The following is a 23,046-nucleotide window of genomic DNA, read 5'->3' on the forward strand; positions in this document are numbered from 1 at the left end:
GATTTAGACCAACAGCCTGTAAACAGCAAACAATCCAATTAACACTGCAGAGTAACAAGGATGGGTAACACTACAGTATGAGGGAACATCGTAATGGTCTTACCAACCAGTAGCTGCTAGTTATCAGACTGCTTATTACTAGTTTATTAAGCATTAACAATTAAGCTTTTTCCAACACACTTTGATTTGTGTATTATACATCATAATTGTAATAATGTTAATAATAATAAAATCTTTACTAAGCTCTAACTAAAGTGAATTAGACATTTTTATTAAGCAGAGGTGTTTAGAGGTGTTTTCCTTTGATTTCAATTTTGTAGGTACCATTTCAGAGCCATCTCAACTACCAGTTGAGTCAAGCCTCATTTTACATTCAACAGCATTTCCATTATGGCTGCTGAGCCACGGTAATAAGTACAGACCCCATGCCCATCTTTTTCACTTTGGAATTGGGGGTCACTGTGTCTTTATTTAGAGCTAAGTGGCAATTTACTATAGAAGCACTGATGAAAATCAAATGAGAATACCAACAACTAAAACAACAAGCCAAGACAAAAAGTTCTAATGAGACGCAGTGTAACTAGTTAGGTATTACATTACAAAGTTCATTAATAAATGCATTCCACAAAGACCCAGAGTCATGCACAAGAATGTGATGTGTAATACACAAATAAGTGTTATCTCGAAAATGTTTAATTAACCCCAGCTGTTGCTTAAAAAATTTGTAATGTGCAGCCAGTTAATCAGCATGTGCTGGTGTGATAAGGCTTAATAAGACTAGAAAAAAAGCAGTGCGTTTTGTTATAGCTTTAGGGGTGTACAAAATAAGCTTCATCAGGAGGTATTTATTTAGTAAATCAATTGTAACCAGCCATATCATTATTTTTATTGTGTAAATGTCAATGTAAATGAGTTTACATGAGCAACAGTGTTTGTGTGTTCCATCCCCTCCATGAATTGTGGCTTCTTACTCTCATACTGCCTCATTATGTCCTGTTTCAAGGGGAACTGTAGTTCTTTGCTTTATTGTTACTTTTGTTCATTTGCTGTGTGTTGACTTGTCCACAGATCTCCCGCAAGCACTCTGCAGCGTAATGTACCGAAAACATTCTCTGTTGTTAACGTTGCTGCTATTTCCAGCATCAGCTGTGTGTTTGGTTGTGATACTTCAGACAAGACGCTCTTCAGTGATACATTCACTGTGGCAGAAGCTGGGAAAAAACTTTAGCTTTAGTAAGAAATCCCAACAACCGCATTGTCTAATTACAATGTGAGAGCTGGGCTTTAGGCTGTTTAGGCTGGATCTACAATGAGGCTGAAGTTGACAGTGCAGCACCATTTGAAAACTGTTGCCCAATTTGTGGTGGAATAGCAAATTCAAATAAGCAGCTGGCACTTCTTTGCTTTGCTGAACTACGACTGGCTCTAATGGTCAAAATAGGAAGTTAGCGTGTTAACTTCTAACACTACTAATTAAGACATATGATGCACATCAGATTGATCTACAAGGTGTTCTTACTTGATCTACCTGGTTGTTTGGCCACAGGCAGTGAAACCTCAGTCAGGGGCAGGATGTAGACGTCAGGGCCATCCTGGGAGCCAGCGGAGGCCAGAGTGGACAGGTCAGCCTGGTATTCCTCACCTTCAGTGTTCTCAAACTCCTGCACATAATCAACAAACATATCACTGTGTGGAACGTGAAGACTAGACTCTTAAAAAAGAGAAATGTTAAGGGTTTAAACGACTATTCTTCTAGTCTAGGATCTTAAAAGTGTGTGTGTATATATATATATATATATATATATATACATATATATATATATATATATACACACACCTCCACCACACCAGGCCAGCCCAAGCACAGTCCCTCCAGGACGGAGAGCACAAGCCTGTCAGTTCTGTTCAGAGGTTTAAAAATGGGAAGCTGGGACAAATTCCCCACGCCAAACAATGACCCAGCAGAGAAGGATGGCAGGCGGCTTTTCACTTTCAACGCTCCACACGTTTCGTCACGCTGACTTTCTAGTTGACTCTCTACTTCTGAGTAGGGTCTGACTGCAGAAAAGGAGGCAGGACCATAATTCCAGGACCCTGTATTTTTGCGATGCTGCTCCCTAGCGAAGTGGATATAAGGACCGCATTTAACGCGAGGAAAAGATGGATGATGACAGTCGGAGTGTGAGTACAGAACGTGAATCAAGTTTTATATAATTAATGTTAAAACATTCTGGTGTTAACTAGCAAACTACACAGTCAAGGCACTATATGCAGTTATTTGTTAGCTGATGATACATTCAAAACAAATTGTTAGTCTTCTTTTTTGGAACCATAGCGCCGTTTTGGCAAGCCTAACTAGCTAGGTATCACACACTAATTATTACCAAAATGCTTATGGTAATGAATTCTACCCAGCACATTAATTAGAACTCAAAAGACAACAAAAACTGTCAGTATAATATATGCCTGTCCACTCCATTAAATCAGCATAGCTTTTTGTCTTCAGTGTAAATCCTTAATACTTATTGATCTACCATTTTAATTAAGTTTAAATAATCTTGTTAATTAAACTGTCCTGACTGTCTGTTTACCCCACAGTACGTGGTGTTCAGTCTTAACAGTCATTGTATCAAAATGTGTTTACAGACCTATGTACAAAGACTCACTGTATTCTGTATTGGTATAACAGTGTATTTAAAAAACATTGTTTACAAATGATCCTTTTTCCTTTGGTAGGCCATCGTATATGGCCTAGCTGTGCTGAAGAATTTATTCTTGCAGCAAGCTGAGCTTACTCAGGCAATTTCAGTGTAATTTAGTAATACTGTCATGAAAATCACCATCACGTTACCCAAAATAATAACTACTTTAACGTTTGTACTTCATACATCCCTGGTTAAGTCTTACCTGAGTAAGTGACACTAATCTCGACTCAGCACACCTTCCCTATAACACTGAACAGAACTAAGATGCTAAATATACACCCAAACCTGCTGAATCTGGTGGAATGCCGCAGTGCTGTGGCCCTCCAGGACTGGAAGCTAACATCTCTGACCTACACCTACACATGCACACACGTTTCCCAGAAGAAGATTAATTGCTGTGTGACTCTGCTTTCTACTGAATTGCTTCTGTTGTTAAGCAGAACTCATTTAGCAGTTTGCCTTCTATCCTGTATGAGCATGTTTTTGTTATTTCAGTAGCAGATGAATGATCAGTGCTGGAGAACAGACAGTCTTCTCATTCCTATTCTCTGAAAAAATGGACCAGCCTGGTCAAGGTGAAGTTGTTCCTCTTGTTTTTCAGTCAGCAGGTGGTGCGTAGACACTTTCTTTAGACCATCATTTCTCTGACATCTTTTAACGCTCCTGGGAAGGTGAGTCATTCTTTGATAACAGGTTTACGTGATACACCAAAATCAGGTCTTCAAAATCAAGTTTGTTTCAATGTACAGAGCGATAATAACATTAGTCACTCCTTTTTAAAACGAGGTCAGTTTTAACATATTTCTCTGTTGGAACAAAACTTTCTATCTCCATTTTTGTTTTTTTTTTGTCCTTTTTTCATGATGAAGGCCAACAGAAATGCTCCAGAGTGCTTGGACAAAAATCTAGTTGTATTAACTTCTATCTATTTAAAGCACATATGTTTTTCTTTCTCCTGTAAAATCTTTATGGAGATACAAGGTTTTGTTCTGACAGCAGCGATTTGGTAGTTTCATGGTATTTTTGTTCCATTTTTTAGTAACGTTTGTATTAAACTTCACTTAGGGGTGATACAGTATCAGCGGAGGCGAATCCTTCTAGGCCAGGGGTTGGCAACATATGGCTCCGGAGCTACCTGTGGCTCTTTTACTGCCCTGTTGCAGCTCCACAGCACAATAAATTGTTAGGTAAATATATATAACCCACCTTTGCAGTAAAAACACAGTTTTAACAATAAATGTTCTTTAATGCTTGAGTTAATGTGGCCTACAACTAATATGCCTATACCTTAAACCCTGAAGGTTGGCGCACAGACTACTGGTCACCACAGCAATGCGGAAAACAATCTTTCCTAAATAGTAGCTACCAAAAGGGCAAAGAGAAAGTTTTAAGATGAACATTGATAATTTGAAGATGAATGGACTTATTTGCATTTATAAGCATTTAGTTGGTTTCCTCATACGTTTAATCTGCAACGAGAAACTGTCAAATACACAAAAAATTCCCAAAGCTGAAGTCAGTTTCTAGTGTGAATTGTCCTGTTCCACCTGAAATGGTGCAGCAAGTACATTCTGGAGCCTCAGGCACAATTTAAGGTGGAACGAGAGCATTCGAACAAGAACCTGGCGATTGAGAAGCTGACTTCGGCCTCGTAAAAAATCGGACGCTGAAAGACATTTTTACAAGAAACTGTTCTTTTGTTTCCTGCTGGAGATGTGAGAAAAGTGGCTATAGTTGTGCCAAACCTTAAAGCACAACAAAGTACATCTATACTTTCGTTAACATTACATTTTTTAGCCTTATATTAGTACATGCTAAGACATATTTGCAGCCAAGATGGTTAAATGGATATAAAATGTCATGGCTCTCAAGGTGGTTTGATTTTTGTTGAAAGGGCAAAATGGCTCATGTTAACGACCTCTGTTTTAAGCCTTCAGAGAACTTTAATTCTTACAATTTTTCATCAAATTACGCTTGTATTTAAGTATTAGAGTAGTATTCTTGTTTCATAAAGTTTTGGGCAGAGACAAAAGGGTTACATTCCTGAAACTGTGATAAATAGGCCTGGTAATTAAGAATGTTTTTTTTTCTCTGTAGTATTGAAGTAGATATAGCTAAGTGAGCTTGCCTGTTGATTAGGACTTCCAGAGCTGAAGAGAAGGCCTTACTGTATTAGATATTATGTATTAGATGTTTTCATTTCCAATAATTGGTAAAAAATATCACTTTAGGCCTTCTGGAATTCCTAGATACATCACTGACTGTGAACGCGAGCAATAACCTAATCAGGGGGCTGTTATTAATGGAAAACAGCGGCAGCAGCTCCACACCAGAGCTCTACAATGAATCACTGTGAAACTGCTATCAGGTGAATATATGCTATCACAAGCTTCAGGTAAAGCATGGAATGTTTTTTAGTAGTTTCAAATGTCTGTGTTTAATCTAGAATGGCCAAAAAATACTGATGTGAATTTCCATTAGTTTAGACAGACTCTTAGAATCCCATAAAGGTGCAAGCAGAAATTACCATTGACAAGTGGTTAAGAAGTGCATTTTTTTCCTAATGTTATGACTGAGTTTGGACATTTATGGACAACTGAAGGACTGGCTATAATAGTTTCACTTCACCACTGAGTGCCAGGGAGGGTCTCAGAGTTAGCTAAGTGTTTTTATCGGTGGTAGGTGGGGGGTGGGAGTGGAGGCAGGAGGAGGTAAAACCTGATGTTTAATTATGGGTTAATATTATTTCTCCCAGCCCACTGGTGCGTGGACATTTAATCAAAAAACCAACATGTTTTGTGGAGCTGGCATCCTACACAATTCTACAGTTTAGAAGCTAGAAAAGTTCAAGTTAAACTTCAGACATAGAAGGAATAGCTGCAGTTGGTTTATAGCAAGATTCAGTAAGCAACTCGTCCATGGGTGCAAAATTTTTAATTAGTTTATTCAAGACCAGTGTATCAACAGCACTAGAGTGCTCTAATAAATATATGCAAGCTCATTTAGAACCATATGAGAGTAGAGGCTCATTTACTGAATAACTTTACTCAGTTCAATTAAGTGCATCTCAATATTTCTTCTGTGTAATGGGCACTTTCTAGGCGTTCCAGGCAAGTGGGTCCAAAAAAAATCCATATACTCCAGTGTTTATTTATGATAGATTTTTTCCATTATATGTAATATAAATAAAGCTGGGACTATGACAAACTCAATGACTCAATGTACCATCAATGAAAGTAAGACTATAGTCCTATTAATAATGACATCATGGTACAGAAATTGACTTCTGTCTCACTTATACTGAATCCTGTGTTTTGTATTTAGTTCAATGAACAGCACTGCATGTGTCAAGGAGCAGATGGAGTAGGATGCTGGGCTGGAAAACTCTGACCTGCTTGGGTCTCTCTTTCTCTCTCTCACCCCCTCTTTCTCTCTCTCTTTAGTCTTCATGAGACAGAGCTTCAATATGACCATGTGAGGTGGGTAGTAACTACTTAGTGGCCAAATTTACACAGTCACATGTACTCAAGTAAAATTTGGATTACTTTATACGGCGTATTTTCACTTCATAATGCTGTAGCATCAGGGGACGCAAGGGGAGCCATGATTCCACCACCAGACGTGCTCTTTATCAAATACCAGAGCAGAAAGGTACATGCACCGCACCAGCCACAGGCTTCACACTGACGGCACACCAAGCCACAACACAAAACATGCTAACAACCCATATCTCGACATAGAATAACACAATAAACACATATTACATACCTTTAACTGACCACCAACACCATAAGCAACATTTACATCCCTTTTTCAGAGGGTATGTGCTACCTATAAGGACCGTAATTTACTTTTACTCAGTTACTTCTTAATCTTTAACCTTTATTTGAATCAATTTTCAAATAATTTTAAATTTCAAATTTTGGGATTAATTTCTTTCTGTTCTGTAAGATCAGCTAGACTGGTCACACTTTTCCCTTTGCAGCTTTATCACTGAATTTTGAAATGTAAGTCTCAAAAAAGGGAATACAGCCAAACAATCTACAATTTATATGCTAATGGGTGCCGGATGTACTAAGACATTCTACTGAAACTCTTTAGGCAACTCTACAGGTCTTTAGGGAATTTTTTTGACCTGATACTTTTATAGTTTTAGTAAATTTGTTTTTGAAAGATTATTTTACTTGAGTGTGATTTAGACTACTGTACCCACATCTGCATATAACTGGTGCTCTGCATACTCTTATTGACCCCAAAATAAGCATACACACCCACACACACCACAACATCTGCTCCTCCTCTGTCACAGTCCAACAACTACCTCCTCAAGAAGCCTTACCCAACAGTAACAGTGCAGAACAGTGGAGCCCTCTACTGCAACAAGAGATATTACATCTTACTCACACTCTGAAACCTTCAAACCTCGTACACAACAGGGCTTCGCAAACGCACCTCCTAGCCCAGCCTCCAGCATGAACATCAAAGCGGTATTGACACTATGCACAAACCCAACACAATCAGATGTCATTCAAGACCTGGAATGTTCATGGTGGTGTAACTGACTGAAGCCTTTATTTTTGATCTCCTAAGTAAAGATGAGTTAACACATTCTCTCCAAATTCTGCAAATTTTAGTGCACAGTTCCTCTGATGTTGTAATCTTTGTAAAATTCACAGTTCCTCACCATAACTGGTTAACAGTTTTCTTCACATATGATACATGTTTCATGACTAAATTTGCATATCATTTGAAAGACGTTGAAAGAAGTTTAAACATTTTTTTCTTTGTATGTTTCAGTTGATTACTGCTCCAATTTTGGGTGAATCCTCCTGGGGACCTTCACAAAACTTTACACTCATGTAACAGTGTTACAACCAAGTCTATTAAGGTAACTGTACAATAAAACAGTAATAAAAAAACACACTAGTCACATTTATTTTCATATTTTGATACATGTGTTGAAACATCCCCTAAAGGGACAAACTTTTTTCCAACATGATAAACTTTTGGAGCACAATTGTTATTTATTTGCTGAGTTTCACATATAGGAAAAAAGTAAAATATAAATTATAAAATGCATCTTAACTTTGCCAAGACCGCATTTCATGCTTTGTTTCATTTCTAATATGTTAAACTCAGCCAATAAATAATAATTCTGCACTGAATATGGCAAAGGAGATTATTTTCACATGTGCTTAGGCTGTAAACAAGAGAGAGCTGTACTGAACTGCATCAGGTTACTAGATGTTTACAAGTTAGTCCAACTTGCAACATTTTCTGCTTTGTTCTGAAAAGTTAACGTTTTCATTGGTAACCGAGATGTGCAGCTTGCTCCCTTACTTCATTAGATGTCTAAGAGGTGGACAGTGTATTGCAGTAAATCTCCTTGTATGTAGCATTTTGTAGACATAAGCCTTCTATATATCAAATGACCGCTCACTGCCTCTGAACCAGCTTTCAACTGCAGTAAAATCTTAATGTATGATTCTGTTTTCAGCACCCTGTAGCCATAACCCATGCAATATCACAGGACACCGGTGTGCAGAGCCTAGAACACTCCTACACACACACACACACACTGTGCTTTAGTGATCAGTGAGAACGGAGAGAGGAAGCCAAAAGTCCTTAAAGAACAGCCAGCTGCAGACAGCATCCAAGCAGGGGGAAGAAGAGGGGGCGGAAAAGTGCTATAGCAGAGAGAGCGGGGGAAATGGAGTAGCTTAGCTGGAGTTTTTACATTCCGTTCCTTTCCCTCTCACTCCATGTCCCCCTCCTTCCTTTTCTCTTTCTCTGTTTCTATTTTTTCTATTAAAAAAAAAAAAAAAAAAACAACCCCAAAAACAAGCCTATCATCTCCTCGCCTTTGTCCACAGAGGTCGTTGTACTCGCTTGTGATAAACTGCCTGACCACACACACACAGCACTCCTCTCCACAGGGTGGCATCCCTGCAATGTCTGCAGAATAGCAAACTGCAGCCTAATTATCAGTGACACGGTGACATCTCTGACTCAGCCACCTTTACAGTCTGTCACTAACAGCCCAGTGTGAGCGAGACAGGGACAAACTATCCACCCACACAGACAAATAATTCCCTCATTGCTACAAAGACAGCAGATACGCTCCCGTTAAGCCTCAGTCAGAGCAGCTCTAAAGTCCAGACTAATAAGACCCTGGCAAATTAATTGATGGTTGCCAAGGGAAACAGTGACCAGAAAGAAAGCATGCTGCTACAGGTCCTGCTCAGTGTGGCCTTCTGTGGCTACAGCTAAGACAGGGCCAACAGGGCTGACTGAGCTACAAAGTATTAATGCTCCTCCATCTCACCCTTGCTGAGATACACCGATGTACACCTGCTCTCTCACTGGTGCATGACAACGCTGTCTCTGATAACCACTTATCCTCCTCCTCCTGACCATAAGCTCCCAGCTACTGCAGCAACAGTCCAGCCAGAGTACAGCTAAACACTGTGCAGAGCTCTAGTGCTGTGAAAAAGTGTTTGCCCCTTCCTGATTTCTTTTTCTTTTGTATGTTTGTCACACTTAAATGTTTCAGATCACCAAACAAATTTAAATATTAGACAAAGATAACAGAAGTAAACACAAAATTCAGTTTATAAATGAAGGTCTTTATTATTAAGGGAAAAAGAAATCCAAATCTGCAGGGCCCTGTGTGAAAAAGTGATTGCCCCCAAACCTAATAACTGCTTTCGGCAACCCTTAGCAGCAACAACTGGAATCAAGTGTTTATGATAACTGGCAATGAGTCTTTTACAGTGCTGTGGAGGAATTCTGGCCCACTCATCTTTGCAGAATTGTTGTAATTCAGCCACATTGGAGGGTTTCTGAGCATGAACCGCCTTTTTAAGGTCATGCCACAGCATCTCAATTGGATTCAATTCAGGACTTTGAGAAGACCACTCCATAGTCTTTTTTCTTGAGTCATTCAGAGGTGGACTTGCCATTTTCCACAAATGGCAAAACATGGAACAGTGGTGGAGTGGCTGGCTGACCAGTTACTTAACTGAGACTGGGCAAAAATGGCCTGCATGGCAGAGTTCCAAGACAAAAACCATTGCTGAGCAAAAAGAACATAAAGGCTTTGCCAGAAAACATCTTGATGACCCACAAGACTTTTGGGAGAATACTCTGTGGACTGACGAGATAAAAGTTGAACTTTTTGGATGGTGTATGTCCCATTACATCTGGTGTAGAAGTAACACAGCATTTCAGAAAAGGAACATAATACCAACAGTAAAATATGGTGGTGGTAGTGTGATGGTCTGGGACTGTTTTGCTGCTTCAGGACCTAGAAGACTTGCTGTGGTAAAAGGAACCATGAATTCTGTTGTCTACCAAAAAGTCCTGAAGAAGATTGTCCGGCCATCTGTTTGTGACCTCAAGCTGAAGTGCACTTGGGTTCTGCAGCAGGACAATGACCCAAAACACACCAGCAAGTCCACCTCTGAATGGCTTAAGAAAAACATAATTAAGACTTTGGAGTAGCCTAGTCAAAGTCCTGACCTGAATCCGATTGAGATGCTGTGGCATGACCTTAAAAAGGCGGTTCATGCTCGGAAACCCTTTAATGTGGCTGAATTACAACAATACTGCAAAGATGAGTGGGCCAAAATTCCTCCACAGCGCTGTAAAAGACTCCTTGCCAGTTATCACAAACGCTCGTTTGCAGTTGTTGCTGCTAAGGGTGGCCCAACCAGTTATTAGGTTTAGGGGGCAATCACTTTTTCACAAAGGGCCCTGCAGGTTTGGATTTCTTTTTCCCTTAATAATAAAGACCTTCATTTATAAACTGCATTTTGTGTTTACTTCTGTTATCTAATATTTAAATTTGTTTGGTGATCTGAAACATTTAAGTGTGACAAACATGCAAAAGAAAAAGAAATCAGGAAGGGGGCAAACACTTTTTCATACCACTGTACATAAGCCTCTCTTTCTGTCTCTTTCAATCTTTCACTTGGTTTGTGTGTTCATAAACTGCCTGTCAAACAAGTGGGGACATTTAAAGCCACTCAAGCTTAAAATTAAAGAGACACCCTGGCCAAAATGAAAAGTTTACTACTACCATATCAGTTGTAAACATATTTGCATCCTTAAGTATTGCCATTGTAGTATCTAGAGTAGTGGTCACTAACACAGCTCCTACAGATCTACCTCTAGACTTTACCTCAAACCCTAATCAACCCGATCTGACCCATCTAATTACTGAATTCAGAAGTTCTTGTTTTACTAAATGAAATGTATTGGAGGTGAAATGTGCTGGCAAGCAGATCACCAGGAGGAGGGTCAATCACCACAGCTCTAGAGCAGGATTTTCTGGTTTCAATACCAGGAAAAGCCCCTGTTAATGAAGGTGGGAGAAACTTTTGGAAAACAACAACTGCTTTGTGGATTTTTGGGAGCAACCCACTACATGCAAAGGCCCATGGTAGGTGAACGCCCCAACAAAGGGACTATTTGTGTTGGTTGTTGTTGTTGTTTGTTAGTGTAAGTCATGTGTATGTATTATTTGTGTTATTATGTGTCAGGGTGTGGCGATGGTTTTGTAGCTTGAGTGTCTACCATAGATGGGAGTGGTGTGGTTAGAAGTGACCTCCCCGCTATTTCAGTCATCTGTTCCTTTCTGACGATGTGTTTAATACAGAGCACGTCTCAAAGTAGAAGCATAGCCTTCTCTATGTTTCTTCTTCTACCAACGCTTCCAAGACAGGTTGATACCACAGGGATCCTCAGTGGTTATATGATGTATTTGCATAATGCATTGCTGGGTACTGTACTGAGAGAACATGTAATTTCAGACAATTTCATACTGTTGGATCATCCAGGCCAGTTGTGCCAAAGGTTAACCAAACTAAAGCACAGTGCAGCCACATCCATTAAGATGTAAACACCCCATCAACACCCCATTATACAACTGATTTTAACCGAGTCCAGCAGAACAGTCTTTAATTATATGTAACTCATCTGTACACACAAAATTACATTTGTAGTTTCTGCTTAGGCTGATTAAAGGTATCACTGAGCTTTTGAACCTTGTCAGAATGGACTGTCTATTTATATTTATTCCAGTGTTAGTGTTAACTAACTGTCTGTTATAAACACTTACTGCCCAGATAAACAGCTTTATGTTGGTTATATATAAGCCTCTGTATGGACGAAAATAATATTTGTGTCAGCACAATCTTGTGAATGTCATATCTCACACATTTTGTCCTCACTCTTCCAGCTTTTAAACCACCTCAGATTTTTAATATGTACTTTTACCAAGATTTTTTTTTTGGGGGGGGGGCTGTCGAATCCAAATTTAGGCAAAATCTGCTCTTCATATCAAGAAGATACATTCATCAACATGAAGCTGAGTGATGCAAAATAAAGACAATGAATAGTAAGAAAGTTTTCATGTTAACAAAACCTGAAAGAAGTGGCTTTTATGGGTCCTAATGTTAAAAACGGGGCCCCTTTATAAATGTAAAAAGGCAGTGTAATTGTATTGTTAACTCACAGTTGGTTGAGTTAATTGGCTTATTGGAGGTGGAAATAAAAATAGGGAAGTAGTGATATAAGGGGTATTATAAGGACATTGCTGTATGCCACAGGCCGCAATCTGATTGGCCGGGATGGACTAGCTATATACATGCCATTGTTTGCAGAAAAGTAACAGGGAGAATGAAATGTTTTAAACAAAGCCAAAGTGACACATGATGTACATGTAGCATGTAAGTGTATATCTCCTCCAGGTCCCAATAACAAAAGTTCCTTAGCTGTTCAACAGTGATATCAGGAATGAACCAGTGAAAGGCAAGCATGTGGTAAAAGATCTGATACGACTCATTTAACTGAGTAATAGTCCTGTATAGGAAACCCACTGAAGCCAAGAGATTAATTCCTCATCCACTTTTAATTCTGCCGGCCTGTTTGACGGATGATGGATGAGTCATAGGCGACGAGGGCGCACTCACCTTAAAGCTAATGTCCCCTTTCTTACAGCACAGGCAGGCCAGCATGAGGAAGACAAACGTGAAGAGGCCAGAGAAGGACACAGCGACCACAGCCAGCGAGGATGGCCATGACAGCTCACTCAGGGGGGCGCCACCTACAGGACCCAAGCAGAAATACAACTGTTATAATGGAGGTACAATCTAACAGTCAGTACACTGAAGAAGTGTAATGATGCATCAGTGCATCATTGATATGAAGGTGGAGATTCAACTGCACTGATTTTGAAATGTTCTGAATGGGTCTGATTATAACTCAATATAATATTGTTCAATATAATATGCACTCATTTTTTTTAGCCAAAATACAGTTCTTTGGCTATTTTCAAAAACAAGCCCACTGCATTACAAAAAATATTGTGCAAATATTTCTGTGCCTATATTACACTAATTTATAAACCATTCCATTCTGATTTGTGTATTCAGTTCATATCATTAAAATCATTTTTTTATTTCACTGTTTTTGTGACATCATAAAAAGCAATGTAGTGACATATATCCACCCATTCATCTTGCAGCAGTTAAGCCCATTCAATCACAAAGATATGACAAGGAGGGTTTTATCCTGGACTGCTTTTTAAACAAAGCACAGTACATGGTAGCTTTTAACAGAGATCATTTACATATATAAGTCTTAAAAACATGGCAACAAAAACAGCTTAAAGAAACAGGGAGGTTGGGAAATAATTACGTAAAAATGAATTCTGCCTGCTTTTGGACCATAAACCCACCCAAATGTCAACAACATAAAATATTAGAAATATGGACTCTATGGACTTCTGTCGAAATGATCAAACTGAATCGAAGATTTGATCAGGCACTGAATAATTCCCTCAAGAACTGCAACTGAACTGAATCATTCTGGAATTGGAGATTACTCATGTTCCCTGTTTCATAAATCATACTTGTAGCATCTTAAAAGGAACGAAAAGCGATGAGAGGTGGAAAAAAATGAGTGACTCAAAGGAACAGCCATGAAAGCAATGTGGCATAAAACAAATCTTTTTTTTTTTTTTTTATTCTAGGGCAAAGCAGAGGAAACTCTGCTGTGCCCCATTTAGAGCCTATTCATTCCCCCAGTCTGAATAAGCCAGTTTATCTAAATGTTTCATAACACACTCTGTAACTGCATGCGCCTCGCGGTGGTTGATTTAATTTGGTGGGCACTGAGTGTGAGCACTAGATCACTTTGCCTTCTCTGAAAGAACATGATGAAAATGGTCTTAATGGAGTCTAAATCTGCTTTTCTTGTTGCAACTACTTTCTGAAACCTAATCTGCACAATATCTATTTTTTTTAATAGAAGGAAAAAAAACTCTTAAACTCTTAGAGGTAATATGAGAAGATTTTTCTTATCAGTAAGTGGATTAAATTAATCTCAATTTATCCTTTAAAATGAAAATGCAGTACTTATTCTTAAAATTGAACTTAAATAAGAGCAATCCAAATTGCTGTTGAATGCTTCCGTTTCAGAAATCTGATTTACACGGTTTTTCTCTTATGACAAATGTAGTTGATCAGCTAAGACATTTACGGTGTCTGAAATTTGGCTCATGTAGCTAATGAGTCATGGGCATTTACATTCCACCCATTAGCTTCTGCATGCCTTAATCAACATACTATTTCTCAAATAATTTCAAGTTGCTAAAGAGATTTCTGTCTAAAATTAGCTTTTAATATGTTAATTGTCATGTAATATTCTGTAGAGCGGCACTGAATCCCTCAGACCTATCAGTTTGACAGAATTCACAATGTTATGCCCTTTGGTGTTCATGTTTAGTGTCATCTTACCATTCTTACTGGAACGGCCCAGAAGGCTAATCTGGACCAAAATGTGTACATCTCCTCAGATTCGCTATATATACAAATGCATTCACAATTGAGATGAGGAGACCAATGATTGATAAGTTATACTCTAGCTATGTCAGTTATAAACACCAAAGCTCAGTGATTAGCTGATAGGTGACCCATGATGAGTAAAAATGTCAGCAATTATTTTTTTGATAATTTGACTGTTTCTAGACCAATTTCAAAAAAGTGAGGTAAAAGACCCAGAGACTAATTTGAAAAGTATGGTTCTAAAGCACTTGTACTTACAAGTTTGTTTGAAACACTGTACTATATTACGGGAAACCAGTTATGTGACCATAAATAAATATGTACATGTCATATGGAATGATTTTTTAATTTTCAGCCAGTGAATTGATAGACTACCTCAGAATCTTCTATTCAATAACAGCATCAAGTTTCAGTTGTTTTTGGATAAAGCATTCTCAAGTTTTAGAATTTTTAAATAATTATGAATTTTTCCTGAAAGGTTCATTTGCAAATGGCAGCCATATTGGTCATTATTAAGGTTTAGGCTCTTCTGAATTTTTTGATACTAGTTACTTGAGGACCAAGTGGAAACTCTAGGACTAGTTGACAAAAGTTGGTTTTGCCTATAATGTAAATGTGCAAAAAGTAGGCAGAGCTTAATTGTCCAAACTGCAAATTAGTTTGTCTTGAGCCAAGGAAAAATCTGAAGTTTGTATCTAAAAAATTTGATTTCTCAAGACATATGATGAACAATAATTTAGTTAATTTCTCTCTGGTTTTTAAAAAAATTGTAATCAAACTCAAAAAATCAATTCTATGTCATTCTCTGGCACAAGTGCGAGTTCAGTAACCAGAGGCCTTTTTCTCAGTCTACATCTTGGAATCCAAACACTATCCTATTTCTATCCACTATACATAATGTTTTCATTTAATGCATATATATAACTCTCAACCCACCCCTCTCCCATTCTCTTTATTAAATATTTGATAAGGTTCTCTGTATTGATGTGGTTATAAGCCAATAAAAATTCCACTCCAGAGATATACATGTTTTAAAGTAAAATACTGATGGTTTTGTGCTCCCCCAAGTATTTTCAAATCCTAATTCCTTTAATAATTCCACTTAAGTATGTCAGTGACTAAAGGACTCTAATTTTTACTACTTGTTTTGTTGGTGGCAACATTTGTGAAGAATGCAGCCCAGCAATTTTCAGTTCCTATGCTGATAGAGTAGAATAGCTTTCTGACAGAATACTTGTTCTTCTGTTCAAGCTGTACTTTTACTGAGTCATTATTTTAAACAAGTAGATATTAATATCTACTTGAGTATGGATTACTCTACCCTCCTCCTGTCTCCCCAAGAAATACACGGATGAAGTTAGCTGATGGCTTCCGAGCTGATGAAGCCAGCACCAAAAAGGGTTCTTCTATTGTTATGACGTCAAGTTCATAAAATAGAATGCTTTTTGGTGCGGTATAGAACCTTTTCCGAAAATATTCTATAGAACCATATACAACACATTCTCCATCAATCTCAACAACCATGCAAAGAACCCTTTAAGGACAAAATGGTTCTGTAGAACTAGTTTTAAATAGAACTGTTCCCTTTACTAAAGAATTCTTACAAACCTTCTTTTTTAAGTGGACATTTTTTAATGGACCTTTTTCATTTTGCCCAGAGTAAAGCTTTGGCATTGGCAACATAGGCTACCTCAGAAACTACTATTGAATAACAGTATCAAGTTTCAAATTTTTTGATGAAATACTATTAAGTTATTATCATTTATTCCAAAAGGGTCCATTTGCACATGGCAGCCATAGTGCTCAAAAAAGTCAACATTTTAAAATTATTTTTGAGGTACAGGTTCTTGTGATTTTTTTTCACCAGTTACATGAGGCTTGGATGAAAACCCTTGGACTAGTTCACAAAAGTGTGTTTTGCATAATATGTAAACCCACAGAACCCACATAAAGTCTATCTGAAATTATTTAACAAGTGGTTTAAGGCAAGTACGGTCATTTGGACAGGCAGTTCGCTTAATGCTAAACTAGGGCTGATGTGCTTCCATAATTAGCTGTATTAAGCTTGTAGCTTCAGGGCAAAACTACAGAAGCAAATTCTGGATGCCAAACATGTCTTGGCCTTTTGACTACATTTGCTTGTGGAAAACTGGAAATATTAGATTTCTGGCCAAACCATCACTTTCATGGTGTGTTTTCGTTGACTGTGTGCTAAAAGATGTTGACAGAGTCGTGGGGGCTCCAGCCAATAACAGACAAAGCCTTTTCACACACTGTCGGAGGTTCTGAGATAGAAGCTGTAGGGCCAGATGTCACAGTCTGTGGCGTTCAGATTTAATCTGATTTTCACTCTAAACCTCCAGCTGGCAAGAGCAAGAGGGCAGTGTGAAAGTACACTCTCATTTCATCTCTCACACACACACAAATAAACAAACGTGTACAATCACATGCTGTGCATACACTCTTGCTTGGTTTTGGTCTGCTTGCAAACAGGCAAGTTCACACTTCCTCAAAAACAGAGTACAGAGCAACACAAACACACAGACACACACACAGACACACACAGACACAGACACTTCAATATCTGTTAACTTTGCATCAGGAAGTGTATCTTTTCTGGCACTCAGTTGAGTATGGACCTGGCACAAAGGGCATAAGCTTAATTCTGTTTACACTGATCTGGTGTCAAAAACCCACCCACACTTGTTTTTATACAATGTCAGGACATGCCGTCATGCATACAATACCCTGCAAAAGTGTTAGGCAGTCATGAAAATTGTTTAAAACTGTTTATCTCAGAAGTAGGTGTGTTTTGCCAGCAAAAACATTCTAGAATAAATACAGATAAGCAAAAAAAATAAAACAAGAATCTCTTACTTTCAGTGAGAAAGTTATATTTAGTTAGAAGAACAGTTAGAAAAACAGGTTTGGTTCCTGAGTTCTTGGTGCACTCCAACCACTGCATGGGTTTGTTCCATCAGCAGCGTAGCTGATTTAACCCTGTTGACCTGAGCATCTCGCCAGCGATCCATTTTCATAACTTGGCGATAGCCCGTTTAATTCATTTACAATGGATGCAAAAGGAGTTACAGCACACAGATACTATGGACACTATCACTGTATAAAAGATACATAGGGCTTTCTTACACTGAGATTTTTGAGTGATGAGTGTCTGAGCACATTTATTTAATCAGAGTAATGGTAAAATACTACCATTACTCTGTGGTGTTGTAACTTACAGGTCATTTTTTTAAGATGATGTTTGAGTGGTGTAAAGGAATGAAACTTGAAAAACTTCCCTAAATCTAACCCTAATGTTAAAGGGGAATTCCTAAGATTTTTTCAATTCAATCATTGAGATGTCAACAAGTCATTCAGATTGGTTTGATGTGAAATGGTGCATTGGTGATAGAAATCAGGGGCCTTGATCCACCGAAAATGACCAGTGAATGCACACATCTTCTCAGATGTATATGTAATATTGATAATGGTAAAACAGGAGTAAATCCAAAGGACAAATTTTTTAAAAATGATAAAATTTGCCTTACAGTCCTCCCTATGTGGCTAAAATAAAACATTTTAGTCCAAAACCTTCTCATTTTTTTGCAGAACAGTTTGTCAGGCATTGTATGTGTCAGGCAGTGTATTCACAATCATTTCTTGTAAACTTTCTGTGAGGGAGCTTTTAGAAGTACTAAACACTTTGCGTCTGATTCCTAACAACACCTCTGGAAAATTCTGACTTGGTAAGTTTCTCTAGAGCTGAATGTTTCACATTAAAACACTTTAAATGACTTTGTTTGCACTTTAATTATTCAATTATGCAGAAATTTTGAAAAAAAAATGAAGCACCTCTGTAACCACAAATGGCTCTGGCTTTTCAGTTTTAAACAGTAAAACCAAGCAGAAAAAGCAAGTCAACACCATTTTGTTACTTCCGCTTACAATGATTTTTTTTGGTTTGCCTACAACATCAGGACAGATATGTCCTGAAAATGTGCAAAACCAAACACACAGAGTTGCCACTGGCTGGCACACTGATGGATGGTCCCCTGGCTGGAGTAAACTGCAGTATCGGAGACACAGCCGGTGATCCGCAGTCTTATCTGAAAACGCACGCTCTCTTAACCTGCTCACACGTCTCCATGGTAACAGCCTGGTTGGCTGACCCATCATGTTTGATGGACTATCACAGTGTGTGCTAAATTTCTCCCCAACCCCCAATTTTGCAACACCATGCCAGATTTCTGCTGATGCATGAACAGGTGGGGCTTCTTCTGGTGCCACATGCTCACTCTTTCTCACTCTCTCCTTCCATCACGTTCTCCACCTCACATATCTTCTGTGTCACCCCATAGCCCCACCCCCCCCAACACACACACACACACACACACACACACACACACACACACACACACACACACACACACAGAGCAATGCTGTTATGAGTGATAGGAGAAAATAAGGTGGATGACAGCCCTGGAGCCAGATCCATGCAGGGACACATAAATACAAAGGGAGTGTGGTTGAGTGTATGAGAATGTGTGAATATGACAGTAAAGGTGATGGATGAGGCATCGCCTGTGTGCCAAAAAACAGGGCTCTTTGGGGCAATGCCACAAAGAAGACCTTTCTATAGATGTTTCTTTGATTTTTTGTAAATTATATGTGTAAGTGAGATTTTCAATTTAAATATTTACATATTTAAAAAATTAGGAAGCATTCTTTGTCTTTGCATGTATTTAGTTCAAATATCCACATTATTGTAGAAAATCACAATATGGGAGCATTTTGTTGATCCTTACAAGGAAAAGTGCCATTTAAAAATATGAAACTGAGCGTCTGGCTGGCAGTCCATTCTGAGAATTTGGCCTTTTAAGCTTGTTGACTAGTTTAACTCTGCTGCCAGAGGAGTTACAGTAAGTGCACATCCACGCCGGTCACAGTGAAACATTCTGGAGCTTTCTATGTTTTCTATCACTGTGTGAAGATGCATGAGGCCTCCTTTATTGTTGAATGCACAGTGTTTTTATTTGAGTGGGTGCTCAAGCTGATTTATTTCTGATTGGTAAGAGCTTATTATTACAGCTCTAAGAAATCTCATGATTAATGAATAAGAACAGATTAAATAACAAAAATGTTATTTTATCTGTCAAAAAAATGCAGCATTTTTGTATTAAAGGAGCCAAAAGAATGTATTTTGGTTGTTAAAGTTACGGTTAAGGCACAAATTATTCAGCAATGGTTAGAGATGGCTTATCCGTAAGGGGCAATATCAGCAGAAAATGCTGGATTGGATATCAGAGGGAAAAACAGCTAATCTGACCCAATCCTGTAAAAAGCCTGAACCCCAGCTATTTCTAGCCTGAAATAGAATGCAGTAACATTGTGTTTGGGTAGCTTGAGCATAATTTCTTACTCTTAGATGCTCGTTTGAAGTTTAATGATTCAATAAATAAAAATGTGTTGTATATATATATATATATATATTTTTTTTTTTTTTTTTTTTTTTTTTTTTAATGATACTTGGAGATCAGAACCCTATTTTTTAAAACTTTTATACCGAGCTACAAAGTCAAAGCAGTTCTTAAATAAAATTTATTTATTTGGATTTAACATAATTTTTATACTAATTTCTACTTTCAATATTAAAAGGAAGCATGTAGGTTCACTGATCATTTTGGAAAGTAAAAAAAACTTGGTTTCTATTCCCACCAATGAAATCTCAGTCAGTATGGTTCTCTACAATGAACCACTTCACATCAACATAATCTGAATGAACCTTTTTACATTTTAATAACTTAATGTAGTGGAAATTCTAAAGAAAAACCTTTAAGTGTTCAATATCGGCATTGGAAAAGAAAAAGCAGTACCATGCCATCTCTAGACATGGTTTCTTATGAGTCAATGGAAGTACCCCTCAATAATAGTTTCAACATATTGTGCGTGTGAGTGATGTGTAGGCAGCCGAGTCGAAGGAGGGGGTGGCCGCACCACACACAGCAGCTGGAGACATGAGCTATTTGGCCCACTGCATCACAGCACAGTGACTCAGAGCTCCAGCCTGCAGCACACACATAACTAAAGCCTGTTCTCACTGCACTGCCCCCCTCTCTACCCCTCAAAACCACGCAGTTCCCATTATTCTCTTCCCACAAGCCATGCAGTCAGAAACACTAAAGTAGGGCGCAATATAAATATATTCTTTTGTTAATAGATATCAAGGCATTGGCCTTTACAATACATATATTAGAAGGCTGCAGTATGAAAATGTACCTCCAAACAGCCAAGGGCTGTACAATGGAATATAAAAAATCACAGTCATTAGAGAGAGAAGAATTTGTTAAGAAGCTGCCTGTTAATTCTCTCACTGTAATGCTAGCTTTACCTGCTCCATGCCTCTTCCCCTTCTACTTATTTTACCCTACATTAAGTCAAGCTTGAGTGCATGGAATCGAACATAAACACAGAGGTGCTTTCTTCAGTGTGACTCACTGCAGTAAAACAACCTAGTTAAAGTTTATATTATCCTACTATCCCTGGAGTTCTTCTGACCCCTGCTTACGGCTGGAAAGCGGGATCAGACAAAGGTAATGAACAATATTAGATAATATGTATACATAATGCTTTATTTACTTTTACTGTTAATCAAATTTAATAGTAAAATGAAATTTGCACTATTTTCTGCACAGCTTAAATGCCCTGGTGGCTAGTTGAATTATGAAAATGTTGCTAAAATGACAGAAAATGTGTTATAATTGATAAATATGATTTTTTAACTGGAAAACAGGCAGTTCAAACACTACAGAGCAAATCCAAATGTCTGTAAACATGGGGTCTCATGAAGTACAAAATGTACAAAAGTTGTCCAGTTTGGAGCTGTGATGTCATGAGTAAAGCCAGCTATAATGTAATATTCCATTAATTGGGGGTCATTTTTAGAAGACTATAATATTTTAACTTGTGTAACAACACTTCATACACACACACACACACACACACACTCACACCTAGGGGCAATTTAGCATGGCCCGCCCAGTCGGAAATCGAACCCAGGCCCCTCATACTGCGAGTTGACAGCGCTACCCACCGCGCAACCCTGCCACCCACCAACAACACATTATTTTCTCAAGTCAGTCAATTCCACCTGCTTCTTGGTCTCCCCCTATCACACAAATTTATCAAGCCAGGAGGGCGAAGGATGACATTCCTCCCACATCTTTTCAAACTATTTTTCCATTGGACAGCTCAATTCACTTGGAGGAGAATGCTAAACACTAATTATGTTACGTCAACAAACAGAACACCCATATAGGCTAGCACTGTGCTGAGTGACAGGGAGAGGGAGGGCACAGCCGATTATGCTTTGTTGGGCTCATGGCTGTGGCATCACAGGGGATCGAACTTGTGATCTCCCAATGGGTGTTTTTTTTTTTTTTTTAATCGAAGTCTTCATTTACAATCCACAAGTTAATTTTAGTTACAACAGTGTAGGCCAATATTTCACCTTGTCATATTATTGATTCACCTATTAAATTTTGATATTGAATATCGCAACATGTCTCTATAATAATAATAATAATAATAATAATAATAATAATATGTAGCAGTATAATCGCAATGCCAGTATTTTGGCCATATTGTGCATCCCCAATACTAAATCAAGATATATCTCTCCATGTTATCCCACAGATAGTCATATAATTCTCACTATCTACTGGTTTGCTTTCATTAAACCAGCACCATTTCATGCTGCATAGAAACCTGCCCGCCACCCGGCAGCAACTTCAGCCTATAAATATTTGAAAAGTACACATTATTGCTCTCCTTCTCTCACTGCAAAATGAAAATAAAGAGCATAAGTCTGGCTCAGATCGCTGTTAGGAAGAAAGCTGCCTAAACCCAGACTGGATGATGGATAGCAGTGCTGCTTGTGGTAATCACAGCGCTTTACTGCAGTTGAAAGAGCTACCATTACAGCAAGACAGAAGGGATGTCCCCATCTGATCTGTAGGGTCAGCACTGAGGCCAATGCTTTTAACAGCCTGCATTTGGCTATGTTAAGCCCAATCAGATACCAGCCCTTTGTTAAAGCTACTTCACCCCACTGTTTTCAGAAGTTAAGGCATTTTAAATATCTGGACTGTGAAACTATTCGAAAGTGGCAGTGTCCACCTGTAATATCAACAGTGTTCTGCAACATAAGCCGCATGTAAAACTGGGGTTAGCAGTAACAAAACATTCAAAAATTCAGAATTTTGCCAATGTCAGTGCAACTTTAAATAAACAAGAACAAGTTTATGTTTCTGTAAGAGCAGATGAGGTTTATTATAATAGTTAAATACTGTTTATATATTTAATATATAGTTGTATCATAGGAAAGATTATTACCATTTAAACTGAATTACCATTTAAACTGAAAAGCTCATCAACAAACTCTTCAAAATTGATGTTTCACATAAAAGTATTACAGCATCTGTTAAGTCCCTGTT

General features: G+C 38.2%; 1 protein-coding gene across 2 annotated transcripts in view; it reads right to left on the minus strand.

Moving 5' to 3' along the window:
- aatka (apoptosis-associated tyrosine kinase a) overlaps window positions 1-23,046 on the minus strand; it is a 61,221-nt gene that overhangs the window by 13,339 nt on the left and 24,836 nt on the right. Inside the window, exons 2-3 of one of the 2 annotated variants that reach the window (XM_017705963.2) lie at window positions 12,680-12,813; window positions 1,529-1,661 (exon numbers count right to left, since the gene is read on the minus strand). In XM_017705963.2, coding sequence (XP_017561452.1) covers window positions 1,529-1,661; window positions 12,680-12,813 — 267 coding nt within the window. Of the gene's footprint in view, window positions 1-1,519; window positions 1,662-12,679; window positions 12,814-23,046 lie in introns of both variants that reach the window. The other variant, XM_017705962.2, reaches the window with a different exon arrangement.

Source organism: Pygocentrus nattereri, chromosome 14 (assembly GCF_015220715.1).
Source record: "Pygocentrus nattereri isolate fPygNat1 chromosome 14, fPygNat1.pri, whole genome shotgun sequence".
Classification (NCBI taxonomy): domain Eukaryota; kingdom Metazoa; phylum Chordata; class Actinopteri; order Characiformes; family Serrasalmidae; genus Pygocentrus; species Pygocentrus nattereri.